This window comes from Arvicola amphibius, chromosome 5 (genome assembly GCF_903992535.2).
Source record: "Arvicola amphibius chromosome 5, mArvAmp1.2, whole genome shotgun sequence".
Classification (NCBI taxonomy): Eukaryota; Metazoa; Chordata; class Mammalia; order Rodentia; family Cricetidae; genus Arvicola; species Arvicola amphibius.
This window is the reverse complement of record NC_052051.1, coordinates 63,397,546-63,413,285: the sequence shown is the minus strand read 5'-3', so window position 1 is coordinate 63,413,285 and position 15,740 is coordinate 63,397,546. Positions and strand designations below refer to the sequence as shown.

Below are 15,740 nucleotides of genomic sequence, written 5' to 3'. Positions count from 1 at the left end.
AAGGAAGAAGAACAAGAGCTAGGAAGTCGGGACTGAGAGGGGTGCGCCCACCCACCGAGATGCTGGGGCTGATCTAATCGGAGTTTACCAAGGCCAGCTGGACTGTGACTGAAAAAGCACGGGATAAAACCGGACTCCCTGAACATGGGGGACAATGAGGGATGCTGAGAAACCAAGGACAATGGCACTGGATTTTGATCCTACTACACATACTGGCTTTGGGGGGGGCCTAGCCTGTTTGGATGCTCACCTTTCTAGACCTGGATGGAGGGGGGAGGAACTTGGTCTTCCCACAGGGCAGGGAACCCTTACTGCTCTTCGGACAGGAGAGGAAGGGGAGTGGAGGGGGAGGGGGAGGTAAATGGGAGACAGGGAGGAGGCAGAAACGTTTAATAAAAAATAAAAATGAATATTATACAATAAACAACTATGCAACAAATGAGGACAATGACCTCAAAATGTAAACAAAGTATAAGTATCTTGATCAAAGGTAGAGATGTACATTGCAATATGATAAATATATCCCAAAATTGTATCAATATACAAAAATGTTTTAAGCAGAGGTAGAAGCATGTATGCATACAATATGACAAAATAACTTTGCCTAGGTATACAAATATAGTGGATGAAATTAGGAACATATTCAATATAATTTAAGTTTGTATCAATATACAAGAATCTATACCAATGTAAATTGTCTATAAATAATAGCTCACAAATATTCACTCTATTACTCACTATTATTATTAGTGTGAGTAAGCTCACACTAATCCATTATTCCATCCCATTTTCCCTTTTTTTTCCAAAGAGATCCCTGAGCCTACAAAATCTCCCCCCTGAACCCCTAACCCAATACCAATTATAATCAACCTCTAAATGATGTCCCTAACCCTGAGGACAAACTTTGTTGGGAGGGGGGACATTGTCTTCTAGAATTACTTCCAGCTGTCATGGGGGCGATGTTCTTTCTATGGGATCCTGTGAAAGTAAAATGATAGTTAAGTTCCAATATTACTGTCTGGTATAATTGCAAATAGTCTCTGAGTATTTAGTAGGGTTTTTCTGAGGTTCCTATTTGGAGTTCTGGCCAGAACTTTGTAAAAAAAAAAAAAGTGCACCATTTCATTAACCAAGTTGGAACCATCTTGAGCAGCTGGTACCCAAAAACAGGTCTTATAGTAGTGCTATCAGTAGCATGACGTCACAGCAACCAGGTGGAGTTGTTGTGGGGCCCCATCTTCTTTCTGGAAACTTCAAAGATTACTGCAGGAAAATTCATTGTTCATTATGGAAAACTTAAACATTATTTATATAAACATATACAGACATATATATTCAATGAAAGGAATGATAGAGACAAAAAATAAATATGAAGAAAAAAAAATTTCTAATTTCTTTTTGTCCCATATCATGGCTCCTGACATGAGACAGAAACTCTGAATTTTTATTTTAACAACATGCTTGGATTTAGAGAGGGACAGAACCAGTGTCCAACTCCAAAGCCAGTTCTATATATTCATAAATATATATACATATATGTATATATATATATATATATAGTTTTTTACCTGTTCTTACAAGGCATATTCATTTTTCTTGATGATGCTTATTGGATAGTTATTTTTCCTTCTGTCAGCATCCAAACATCCAGGGTCTCTTGAATTTTTGAAGATGAGTATTTTCCTGCAAAGACAAGAACAGAATTCTGCCCCAACCCTAAATGCTTTCTTTACCACATGTATGGTTGTTACCATTATGGATGAGCTGTCATTTCTCCTTTTCAAGAGGTTTCTCCTTTTCAAACTGAATCTTTATTAATTTTGATGGTATTCATAGTTTTTCTTCTCCTATGAAAACAACAGCAAAAACCCTTCCCCAATGTAGCACATCTCCTGGCTTCCATTGTGAGGTCAATACATCCTTGAAATAAACCGACTGATTTTATTCAGAAGACTTTTCTATTATCCAATGTCTCAATGCTGCTGTTGTCCCTTTCTCTTTAGCATTAAGAAAATTCAAGGTTAATAAAACATTATGTAATCTATTTCTGGGGGTATTTTCCATCCCTTTCTGTTTGTTTAACATATCCTTTATTGTTCAAATTAATTTTTCTATAACTGCCTGACCTGTAGGATTGTGTGGTATACCTGTAATATGTTTAATATTATAATAAGCAAAAAATTGTTTCATTTTCTTTTTTTTTCTTCTCATGGTTTATTTTTTTTTTATATTGAAAAATTTCCATCTCCTTCCCTCCTCCTCCCCCCTCCCTCCCCTCCTCCTCCCCCTTCCCTCCCCTCCTTCTCCCCCTTCCCTCCCCTCCCCTCCACCCATACCTCCCCTCCCTCCCTCTCAAGGCCAAGGAGCCATCAGGGTTCCCCACTCTATGCTAAGACCAAGGTCCTCCCAACTCTCCCCAGGTCCAGGAAGGTGATCGACCAAGCTGAAAAGGCTCCCACAGAGCCCGTCCACGCAGAAGAATCAGAGCCCAGAGCCATTGTCCTTTGCTTCTCAGTCAGCCCCCGCTGTTGGCCACATTCAGAGAGACGGGTTTGGTCGCATGATCCATCAGTCCCATTCCAACTGGAGTTGGTGATCTCCCATTAGTTCTGTCCCACCGTCTCCATGAGTGAACGCACCCCTCACGTTCCTGACTTTCTCCCTCATGTTCTTGCTCCTTCTGCTCCTCATCAGGACCTTGGGAGCTCAGTCCAGTGCTCCAATGTGGGGCTCAGTCACCTTCCCCATCTGTCGCCAGCTGGAGGTTCCCTCACGGTCCTGATTTTCTTTCTCATGTTCTCTCTCCTTCTGCTCCTCATCAGGACCTTGGGAGCTCAGTCCGGTGCTCCAATGTGGGGCTCTGTCATTTTCTTCATCTATCGTCAGGTGGAGATTCTATGGTGATATGCAAGAAATTCATCAGTATGGCTATAGGAACTGGCCTTTTCAGGCTCCCTCTCCTCAGCTGCCCAAGGAACTAACTGGGGGCGTCTCCCTGGAAACCTGGGAACCCCTCTAGGGTCAAGTCTCTTGACAACCCTCAGGTAGCTCCTTAAATTAAGATATATGCTTCCCTGCTCCCATATCCACCCTTCCTATATCCCAAGCACCCCATTCCTCCGAGCTCTCCCCGTTCTCCCCTTCACACTTTTCATTTTCTTAGAAACTTATGCTGGACCATTATCTGTCTTTATTTCTTCAGATATACCCATGATGGTCATAACTTCTAATAAATGTGTGATTACTGAATTAGCCCTTTCTGAATTTGAAGCAATTGCCCACTGAAAACCTGAATAAGTGTCAATGGTGTGGTGTACATCTTTTAATTTTCTAAATTCTGCAAAGTGGAATTTCATTCCTTTGAGTACCCTTTGGGTTAGTCCCAGCAAGTAGCAGTGTTTTGTTATAGAAAGAACAAGTAGGGCAACTCTTTATAATCTCCTTAGCTTGCTGCCATGTAATAGAAAACTCTTTCTTTGAACCTTTGTTATTGACATGATGTTTTATGAAATTCTGAGGTCTGCAACACACTTCCAATCAATAATAGATCAATTTCTGCATTACCTTGTGCTAGAGGACCAGGCAGACCCATATGGGATTGGATGTGTGTTATGTATATAGGACAAAGCCTATTCCTGATTATTTCTCAAACCTAGATAAATAATGAAGTCAATTCTGTATCATCTGGTATAAATTCAGTAGTTTCAATATGTAAGACAATATGCATATTGTGAATCAGTAACTATATTAAGAGGTTCTTTAAAATCCCTTAGCACCATGAGAATAGTATATAATTCTTCCTTCTAGATAGAACTATAAGGGCTTTGTTCCACCGTACCTAATTCTTCTGATTTGTAACCTGTCTCCCATGATTTATTTGCATCAGTATAAAATGTACAGACTTCAGTTATTGGAGCATCATGTACAATTCGGGAAAAAATCCAAGAAGTTCTCATTATAAGGTTAATTTTATCACTTTTGGTATGATTGCCATGGTTTGTTGTCTTCCCATAACTTTTTTATTTCATCAGTAATGAAAGGCATTATAATCTCTGCTGGGTCTATACCTGCTAATTGATAAAAACCTTAATTTACATTTTATAATTAATTCAGAGACTTTAACACATAAGTTTTTAATTTTTTACTTGGTTTATGTGGTAAAAAAAATCCAATCTAAGATAATATCATCCCTCTGCATTAAAATTCCCATAGGAGAAATTCTGGAAGGCAATATAACTAGAATACAATTAAGATTTGGATTCACCCTATCCACATGTGCCTCCTATAATTTCTCCTCAACAACTGTCAATTGCTTTTCTGCTTCAGCTGTTAATTCTCTGGGACTATTCAAGTCTTTATCACCATCTAAGGTTTTGTTTAAATGAATTGTTAGATCAGGTGTTATCCAAACAGCTGGTCATAGACTGAAAATGTCTCCTAACAATCTTTGAAAGTCATTAAGAGTCCATAATCGATCTCTCCTAATTTGTGCCTTTGTGTTCTAATTTTCTGCAAACCTATTTTATAACCTAGGTAATTGACAGAATCTCTCTGTATTTTCTCAAAAACAATTTGTAATCCCCATTATGGCAAAACTTTCTTTACTTCTTCAAACATTCTTTCTAAACTTTCCATGTTTGAATCAGATAGCAAAATGTCATCCATGTAATGGTAAATTATATACTTAGGAAATTGTTTATGTAATATTTCCAATGGCTGATTTACAAACTATTGGCATAGAGTGGGGATATTGAGCATTCCTGTGGGAGGACAATCCATTGATATCTCCTAGTAGACTGAGAATTATTATAAGTAGGCACTGTTAAGGCAAATTTTCTCTATCCTTTTCTTGTAAAGGTAAGTGAGGAGACAATCTTTCAAATCAATAACTATAAGAGGCCATCTTTTTGGTAATAGAGAAGGCAGAGGAATTCCAGACTCTAGAGGGTCCATAGGTTGAATTACCTTATTGACAGTTCTTAGATCTATCACCATTCTCCATTTACCAGATTTCTTCTTACAACAAATACAGAAGAATTACAAGGGCTGGTGGATTCTTCAATATGGTGAGCATCTAGTTGCTCTTGGACCAGCTGTTCTAAAGCCTGCAACTTTTCTCAGCTAAAGGCCACTGATTAACCCATATTGGTTTTACAGTTAACAATTTTAAAGGCAGGGCTGTTGATTTATGTTTGCTTTATGGTAAAGGTTTGCTAGTTGCTTTATGTTCTTGTAGAGCCTGAATGGCTGGTGACCTTTGTTCATAATACCTTATTATATCCTTCCCAGAATTATGAGTTCCTGGGACTGCAGGAATGTTAATCTGGGTCTCCATTGCTGTAGCAGGTTACAGCCCCATAAATTTATTGCAATATCAGCTACATATGGCCTCAGCTTCCCTCTTTGACCTTCTGGCCCAATACAGTCAACCTATCTCATGTTTTGTTTAACTTGAGATATGGTTTCTAGTAATTGAACATCTGCCTCTTGAAAACTCCAATTTGGATGCCAAGATTCTGGAATAATGATACTCACATCCACACCTTTGCCTATCAAACCAACAATTACAATATCATTTATACACAATCTTAGCTTTGGTCTTTGATTACTTATAGAAGTCTGCCAGAATATACATTTCCTATTTCCTATTGGAATTTTTGACTTATCTTTCATGTTTACGTCATCATCTAGAACAGTATGGCCTTTTACAGAAGGCTCTGGATTCTTTAATTTTGCTGGTGAGACATGTCCTCCATAGTGACTGGGAATGACTGGGCAACTTTTGGTTTGGGGGCCTGGAAGAGGCCCATCAAGGAGTTTCCCGATGGTATTGGGTTGCCTTCCTGTCTTTTGTTGATCTGCATTCATTGTCCAATGTCAGTCTTTCCCACACTTTCTACATATACCTAAAGGCTGAGTCCTCCTATTTTTGCCATTCCCAGAGGAGATATTATTCCTAGGAATTCCTTGTCTACAATCCCTTCTCACATGTCCTATTCTACCACATTTGGCATTTTGATGTCTCCTCATTCCTTTGGAAATTGCTTCTCCTACCCAAGATTCAGTATTATAGTCAAATGTCTCAATGTTCATTGTATGCAGGATCCATTCATCCACAGGTGCTGATCTAACCTTTAAACGCCCAAGTATCTTTTTGCATTCTAAGTTGGCATTTTCAAAAGCCAGAGATTCAATAAGTACTCATCTAGCATCTGGGTCTGTTACTCCTATTTGTACAGCCTTAGTTAATCTTTGTAAAAAGTCACTAAAGGGTTCTCTCTGGCCCTCTGTAACCCTGGCATATGATTCAATACATTTTCCTAGTTCTTGAATCCTGCCCCAAGCATTTAAGGCTGCTTTGTGGCATAGGGACGAGATTTGATCATGGTAAAAGCTTGAACCTGTGGGGCACCATAAAGGCCTTCACCACAAGACAAAATTAAAATAAATAAAATATTTTTATTTGTCAGTTTGGTTGCTCACCTTCCTGGACCTGGGGGGAGTTGGGAGGACCTTGGTCTCAACATAGTGTAGAGAACCCTGATAGCTGTTTGGCCTCAAGAGGGAGGGAGTAGGGGTGTGGGTGGAGGGGAGGGGAGGGAAGGGGGAGGAGGAGGGGAAGAGATGGCAATTTTTAATAAAAAATGAATAAACTGGAAAAAAACAAAACAAAAAAAACAAAAAAAAAAGATTTACTGTTTCTTTTTTCTTTGTTCCTAAAAGATAATAAAAAAGTTAACCTAAAAAGAAAAAAAAGAAAAAAAAAAGAAAAACCCTAGCTGGGCTGGAGAGATGGCTCAGCGGTTAAGAGCATTGCCTGATGTTCTAAAGGTCCTGAGTTCAATTCCCAGCAACCACATGGTGGCTCACAACCATCTGTAATGAGGTCTGGTGCCCTCTACTGGCCTCCGGTGCCCTCTCCTGCATACACACAGACAGATACAAAGTAATAAAATAAAATATATTTAAAAAAAAACCCTAGCTGATAAAAAATATTGTGTGGCTCTTCCTGCCAATAAGTGGAATCTATTCCTCCAGTCTTTAAGCTGACTTGATGCCTGCATTTACTTTTTTTTTATTAAAAATTTCCATCTCCTCCCCTCCTCCTCCCCCTTCCCTCCCCTTCCTTCCACCCATACCCCCACTCCACCCCTCTCCAAGACAAAGAGCCATCAGGGTTCCCTTCACTATGTTAAGTCCAAGGTCCTTCCAGCTCCCCCTAAGTCCAGGAAGGTGAGCAACCAAACTGACAAGGCTCACAGTGAGCCTGTCCATGCTGTAGAGTTCATGCTCATCACCGTTGTCCTTGGTTTCTCAGTCCTCCTCCACCGTCAGCCACATTCAGAGAGTCCGGTTTGGCCCTGTTCCATCAGTCCCATTCCAACTGGACTTGGTGGTCTCCCGTTAGATCTGTCCCACCGTCTCAATGGGTAAACGCAATCCTCACAGTCCTGACTTCCTTGCCCATGATCTCCCTCCTTTTGCTCCTCATCAGGACCTTGGGAGCTCAGTCCGGTGCTCCTATGTGGGGCTCTGTCATTTTCTCCATCCAATGTCAGGTGAAGGTTCTATGGTGATATGCAAGATATTCATGAGTATGGCAATAGGATCTGGACATTTCTGGCACCCTCTCCTCAGCTGCCCAAGAAACTAGCTGGGGGCGTCTTCCTGGACACCTGGAAACCCCTCTAGAGTCAAGTCTCTGCCAACCCTAGAATGGCTCCCTTAATTAAGATATATAATTCCTTGTTCCCATATCCACCCTTCCTATATCCCAACCATCCTATTCCCCCAAGCTCTTCCCATCCTCCACTTCACACTTTTCTCTCCCCATTCCCCCATCCCCCCATCCCACCCTACCCCCAAGTTCCCATTTTTTGTCCGGCAATCTTGTCTACTTCCAATATCCAGGAGGATAACTATGTTTTTCTTTGGATTCACCTTCTTATATAGCTTCTCTAGGATTTTTTACGAATTATAGGCTCGATGTCCTTTATTTGTCAGATTGGCTAAAATCAAAACCACCAATGATAGCCTTTGCTGGAGAGGATGTGGTACACTCATCCATTGCTAGTGGGAATGCAAACTTGTGCAACAGCTTTGGAATGCAGTGTGGAGGTTTCTCAGGAAATTTGGGATCAACCTACCCCAGGACCCAGCAATCCCACTGTTGGGAATTTACCCAAGAGATGCCCAATCATATTACAAAAGCATTTGTTCAATTATGTTTATAGCAGCATTATTTGTAATAGCCAGATCCTGGAAACAACGTAGATGCCCTTCAGTGGAAGAATGGATGAAGAAAGTGGAATATATACATATTAGAGTACTACTCGGCAGTAAAAAACAATGACATCTTGAATTTTGCATGCAAATGGATGGAAATAGAAAACACCATCCTGAGTGAGGTAACCCAGGCCCAAAAAGATGAACATGGGATGTACTCACTCATAATTGGCCTGCATTTACTTTTAACAATGCATATAGCAAAGGTTTTGCTTTTTGGTTTTCAGAAGTTAGGCTGCTTTCAAACATAAGATTGAAATTTTCTTCCTTTTCTAGCTTGCTCACAATCCAGAGCTAACAAAGCTTGCACAAGACTAATGACCAAACACTATTTTCAAATAAATGCCTAGTTCTAAACTCAAGGCTCATGGGTGAGGCTACTTAGACCCTTCCAGATCCAGTCAGTCTTCAATGTGGCCTATATATCTGAAGAATTCCAGTTGCAACCAGAAGAACTACACAGTTTCTGAGCCTGAGATTCAGACTTCTGCACAGATGGACTATTAATTTAGGTACTGAGTAATCACCAATGGAAAATAATATATTATATAATTATAATTTTCAATGGCCCTTTTATTGATTCTCTACATACTTTTTAGGTAAAGAAACAAACTTTACCTTTGAATTTTAGCTTCTATTGGTATTTTTAAGAAAAAAATATCTTAGTCTGTAAAAGGTCAAACTGTAAATGACTTGCCTTTTATCTGATCCACCAGCTCTTTGAGATCCTGTATTTGAGCTATTCTAATTGAGTTTGATTTTTTTCTCTTGATATCAAATAATCAAGAACAAATTGGCCACCAGGCAGTGATGGCACATGACTTTAATCCCAGCACTCGGGGGCAGAAGCAGGCAGATCTACATGAGTTCAAGGTTAACCTGGTATACAAAAGCTAGTTTCAGTACAGTTTCCAAAGCTACAGAGAAACCCTGTCTAGAAAATCCAACAAAAAAAATAACAAATTGGCTCAATATTGACCAGACATCAGTAACTCTTATATCTAATTCAGTCATCCATTGTCATGGGACATGGATTATACAATGCAGTAAAAACCAAAGGACATTTTACTCCATTCCTATCTTCTTGTGAAAATGATACATTACTTTTCACTTTTTAAAAGTATATATATTCAGTATTATGGCATTTCTCTTCTTATAGATAGAAAACCAATAGGTCAAAATGATTTTAAATGAAGCAAAAGATTGTAATATTCACAAATACGAAATCCCTCTAGTCTGCCTTCTTTCTCCTCAAGTGACCGATTACCACATTTTTCCTTTGGCACTGGCCAAATTTCTGTGGTCCTTGGAAACAATTCCTGTGGGCAAATGTACACAGAATGGCAAACTCAGAATTCTATGGCAACACTGCAGTGTCTTTCCCATGCTGCTAATTAGCTGCCTTTCCCTCAGTGGAGGTACAACACTTGACTTTTTATGCTAAGCCATGGCACAGGCTAGGACTGGGCAGGCTTGTGTTATCTAACTGTGATCTTCCCAACACTGATTCAGGTAGGTTAGATGGATGGAAGCTGCCTTTTTGTTATTTTCTATAGTTAGCTCACAAGATTCTGAGGTTTATATTGACGTGTGTGTGTGTGTGTGTGTGTGTGTGTGTGTGTGTGTGTGTGTGTGTGTGTTATACTTTGCTCTTTCTGACCTACCTATCCAGCACTTCCTTGTACCTCTGTCTATCCCACTGATAGAAACCGTCTTTGAGGAAAACCAGAATTTCAGTGGAAACACATTGAGCAGACAAAAAACCTAATCAAACAGAAGAAATAAATTCAATGTGGAAACTGAAAGGTATCACCCATCAATTGAAGTATACAAATCAGAGGAATGAGCAAAGTCATGAGATGTTCAGCATAGTAGTGGTGGCATTTTCATGGGAGTCTTACATGTGTATCCCAAAAAAGAAACAAAATAAGTGTAGCCAGGTGGAAAAAGTATCAATAATTTTGAACAACAATAAAGAAGCTAGGTTCATATGTATATATATTGAAGGACTGAATTCTAACTGTAAATACAGTATTTATAGATATACAATAAGCTGTTAAGACACATGCTCATATTGTTTCATCAATATGGGATGATTGGCAAACAATTGATTAAACCTTGATTATTCCTATGTGATAAAACCTTCAAAACATTCTCTTCTTAAACTTTCATCCAAGTGATGTATTGTGATTCCTTGAGCCACAGACAGGACACAAAGTGTAGGACAATCACAGAAAAATAAGTGGGTGGAATGAAATAATAAATAAATCTGGATTGATGAGACGAAGAGTGAAGCACAGATTTTCCAACAGTTTGTTCTATAGCTTAAGTAGAGTCCTCGCCCTTCCGGGACCTGTGTTACCTTAGTTTAGAATCAAAAGAACGTCAGAGACACTTAACCAAGTTTTGCTGGGTGACAGTAGCCTTCCAGTCTGTCTAGGCAGCACTGAGGACTCATGTAAAAGCATGCAGGTCTAATGGCCTTGCCACACAACTTCTAGGATGCTGAGCAATGTCCTGACCTCTCTCTGTACACCCCAGGAAGAAGAAACAGTGGAGAAACTTCTGATGATCATATTGAACTCTCCTGAGGGAATTTTTTCAGCACTATCCAGAAACTTCTAATTTATTCAACATTTTTTTAATAATTGAGGGGAAATAAAAGTTTACCAAGTAAAGAATAGCCAGTCTTTAACTGAGCAGTTTCAAATGTTGATTTGTGTTTTTAACAAAAACTCTAGCATTATCAGCCTACTCCATCGATGCTTATTTCCCATGATTTCAAGTCCATTGCCTGTTTATGTTGGCCCAGGTAAGGGTAAGCTTCCCTGAGCACAGGAGGGAATGCACTGCTCTGTAGAGGCCTCTGAGGCTTGTCCTTCTGCTACACTTCACACGTAGCAGTGAATATATGAGCACAGACACTAGCACTCAGATGAACACAGGTCTGAGATTTAGGAAACTGCAAAGACAGTGGAACTGAGGTCTGAATCCTCATTAATAAACTCTATTCCGTTATCTATATGGCTTCAATCTGTTTTCACTGAAGTATTAGATATAAACTACTTGTCTGCCCTTTTGTTAAATGAAGATGTATTCCTCTCTCAGACAATACAACCTGTCAGTTTCCCCTCCCTCCACTGCTCCCTGCTCTCTCGCCTTTCTTCTTCCCCAGGTCCTCTCCACCAGATCCCCTCTGCCTTTGGTTCCCTGCAGAAGGGAGTAGGTTCCAAGAGACACCAACCAAACATGACAAAACAAGGTACAATAAGACAAGGTGAAAGCCCTCAAATGGAGGCTGGACAAGGCAACCCAGTGAAAGAAAAGAGTCCTAAGAGCAGGCAAAGAAGTCAGAGATAAACGCCCAGTGCTATAAATCCCACAAAACGCCTTAAATGCAGAGAGAACCTGGTGAGGAGCCATGCAAATCCCATGCTTCCCACTTCAGTCTCTCTGAGGCCATATGCACCCACTTAGTTGATTCAGTGGGTCATGCTCTCCTTGTGTCCTCCAGCCTCTCTCATTCCTACAATCTTTCTTCCCTTCCCCAAGTGCAGAGGGGAAGGACCTGATGAAGGCCCTCAATTTAGACTCTTCCTCCTGCATTATGTCTGCTGTGGTTGTGCACTCACTCTCATCTACCAGAGGAAGCCTCTCTGATTATGACTGAACAAGGAGTCAATCTATGAATATAGAAGAATATTATTAGTAATCATTTTAATGATATTTTTCACCATTCATTTTGTTTCTGCCCTAGGTCTCTAGGCTATCCAGTCTCTGGTTCTTAACCATCCCACACAACATAAGGCATGGACTCCCTCTCATGGCATTGACATCAGACATTTGTTGGCTGTTTTCACAAGTTCTGTGCCACCATGGCCCCAGCACACCTTGTAAGCAGGACAGATTTTAGGTTGAGGAATTTGTGGCTGGTTTGGTGTCCATGTTTCTCTTTCGGTAGCCTTCAGAGTACCTTTCCTCACCAAAGAGACTAGAACATATGGGTGAAGGCTCCAAACAGACACAAGCTCAAACCCTCTACATTCGATGAGTTTGTGGATGTTGACCTCTCAATGTTGCCCACTGTCAATTTGAGAAGAGTGACCCCTGTCCTAGCATCAGCTTCAGTCCCAGTTTTGCCCTCCTTTAAAGCATAGTCATTCTGAGAAACAAGTAGCAAGTTTGACACCCAGGGAACTGAGATTTAAGTAGAGGCAGAACACTGACTAGCTGGACAGTCCACCAACATTGCCCACTGCTTATCTGAGTTTTACAAACTATGGTAACTTATTTACTTTTAAACCATTGCTAACTTGAAAGTCTAAAATTTACAATATTCTAAGATGACTTATTTACCTATATCCTATGTCACATTAAATTTAATTTTAAAATCTGGAAATCAGGTGTGGACATTGTTGATGGACTGTCGAGCTGGTTGATGCTCTGCCTCTACTTAAACTAAAGGCATTTTCAAGACATTGAGCTTGAAAACAGTGATTTAGCCAAAATAACAAAAAAAAATGTTCTTTCGTTGTCTACCTGAAATACATAGTCACATGAAATACATATGAATATACTCAGTAATATTCAATCATAAAGATAGAGGTGCTTAAGCAAAGCAAACACCTATGTAAAAACTTAGAAGGGGGTTGAAACCTAACCACTTGACTTTTTTGCAATCAGATGTGAGAATGCTTGCTTCTCTACGCACCACCAAACCTTGAATTTTGTCAAATATTTAAACTCCTGTCTAATTAATAAGAAAAGGCTATTATGTTGATATTTTTGACATGCATTTAATTTAATTGTGAATGAACTTACTTAAGAATCTTTACCTACAAGGAGACAGGTCCTCACCACATCCTCTGACATGTTTGTTCTCACTTCTTCTATGTGGGGGATACATCCTCATTCTGGTTGCCTCTTTCACTTGTATTTTTCATTTCTGATGCTACTGAGCATCAGACAGAATCTGCTCCAACATATCCATGGCTTTTTTAATTTCTCCAAATCACACAGAGAGTGTCTTAAACCTGCATCCTCTGCCCCATTTCTTACCTTGTCATCACAATATAGAGAAAAGGGAAATGTTCATCTCTAGTCCTAAATATGTATATGGGCATTTAATGTAATCATATATTTAATATTAATATATATTAAGGAATATCCAAATCATGAATACTATCATCAGTTAACAATTTCTTTACATTTAACATCCCAAAAACCTTTAGCTCAGTGTCGTCTCAAAGATATGCCTACAAAATTATATTTTTAAAATATAATGAATATGTTATCAAAGTAAGTGAAAGAGTTAATTATTTTAGTATATTTTTAACAACAATCTGTGTGAGGAATATTAATTGCACTTATTTGTCCTGGAAGAAGCATGACTTATTTTTATATTTTGAAATTATAATTACTTCACTTTCCCCCCTCTGATTCCATGTATTTCCCCCTTGCTTTGTTTCAAGCTCATGACCTCTTTTTCTTTCATTGTTTCTACATAAATATATATGTATATATTCATATACATATATATTCATAAATACATAAGTACAATCTGCTCAGTCAATATAATGTTACTTGTATGTATTGTACGTACATGATTTCAGGGCTGACCACTTGGTACTGGGTTAACAACTGGGGACTTCTTCCATGGAGTAGACTATTTCTCCTATTCTCAGAATTCGTCAATAGATAAATAATTGCTATTTTACTTAAAATATCTCCAAAGGCATGTTAGTCTTTAATGTAACTTTTCAGTTGAGCATTGCTTGTCCTAAACCAGAGTTTCTCATTGCTCTCCTGTTTCAGATAACATGAGGGCTGTCACAACCAACAGAGGCAATGGGTGAAGCAAATCGCTCTGTGGTGTCTGAGTTTGTCTTCCTGGGACTCTCCAACTCATGGACAACACAGCTATTCCTCTTCCTCTTTTCCTGTATGTTCTACGTGGCAAGTCTGTTAGGGAATTTTCTCATTGTTCTAACTGTGACATCAGACCTCCAGTTACAGTCCCCTATGTACTTCCTCTTAGCCAATCTTTCTTTTCTCGACTTGATATTTAGCTCTTCCACGACACCAAAGATGATTTATGACCTTTTCAGAAGGCACAAAACCATCTCTTTTGGGGGCTGTATCACTCAGATTTTCCTAATCCATGCAGTTGGAGGCACTGAGATGGTGCTGCTCATAGCCATGGCTTTTGACCGATATGTTGCCATATGTAAGCCTCTGCACTACTTGACTATCATGAGTCCACAAAAGTGCATTTTTGTTTTAGTTGCTTCTTGGATTATTGGCTTTATTCACTCAGTGACTCAGTTGATTTTTGTCATAGACTTACCCTTCTGTGGCCCTAATGAACTAGACAGCTTTTTCTGTGACCTCCCTCGGTTTATTAAACTGGCTTGTATGGACACATACACCTTGGGATTCATGGTCACTGCCAATAGTGGGTTTATTTCTGTGGCCTCCTTTTTAATTCTGATCATCTCTTACATATTTATTTTGATGACCGTTCAAAAGAAATCTTTGGGTTGTTTATCTAAGGCCCTCTCTACTCTGTCAGCTCATGTCATGGTGGTCATTTTGTTCTTTGGACCATTAATCTTCTTCTACATGTGGCCATTTCCAACATCACATCTGGATAAATTTCTTGCACTCTTTGATGCAGTTATTGCTCCTTTTCTAAATCCAGTGATCTATACGCTTAGGAATAAAGAGATGAAGATGGCCATGAGAAGACTATGCAGTCAGTTTATCAATTACAATAAAATTTCTTAAATATAATGAAGATATAAAAGGACACAAATTATAGTAGAATTTCAGGTGGATATTGCTGCATTGACTGTGTTGTATTTATCCAGAATATTTTGTTTACCAAAATTTGATATGCCTTCACTTGCTTTCCCCAAAAGCGAAATACCAGCTAATAGTTTCTGCAAGAGACTTAATGGGCTTGAAAAGATGACTCAGTGGTTTTAGATCAGTCAGTGTTTTTACATAAGACCAAGATTTGGTTCCCAGAACCCACATGAAGGCTCACAACTATCTGTAATTCCAGTATAAATAAATCAAACCGCCTCTTCTGGCCTATGATAGAGACCAACATGCATTAGTATATATTCATACTTGCAAACAAATCATTCATACACATAAAATAAAACTTTCTTAATAAAAACATACATACTAAAAAGCTAAAGTTTGTGCATGTCAGTCCTCACCAAAGATGTTGCATGGGTATAATGATGAATGCAATAATGATAAACTTGTAAAAGTCGATGTGTGATCTTTACCTATTTATCTTATCAATCGAGATTGTTTTCAAATTTAGTTCTTACTTGTAGTGTCTACTACAACTGATTTTTCTTGCTATTCTGATCATTTATTTTGTACCCCTTCAACCTCTAGTTTATCTATCATTTATTTACTAATCTGCTTCCTCAAAGACC

At 39.1% G+C, this 15,740-nt stretch overlaps 1 protein-coding gene across 1 annotated transcript; it reads left to right on the top strand.

Annotated features, from left to right (window-relative positions):
- The first annotated feature begins 14,130 nt into the window (after positions 1 to 14,130).
- Positions 14,131 to 15,072, top strand: LOC119814818 (olfactory receptor 4F6-like). Its single transcript, XM_038330875.1, has one exon. The coding sequence runs from the start codon at positions 14,134 to 14,136 to the stop codon at positions 15,070 to 15,072; it is 939 nt and encodes a 312-aa protein (XP_038186803.1). The 5' UTR covers positions 14,131 to 14,133.
- The last annotated feature ends 668 nt before the right edge of the window (positions 15,073 to 15,740 follow it).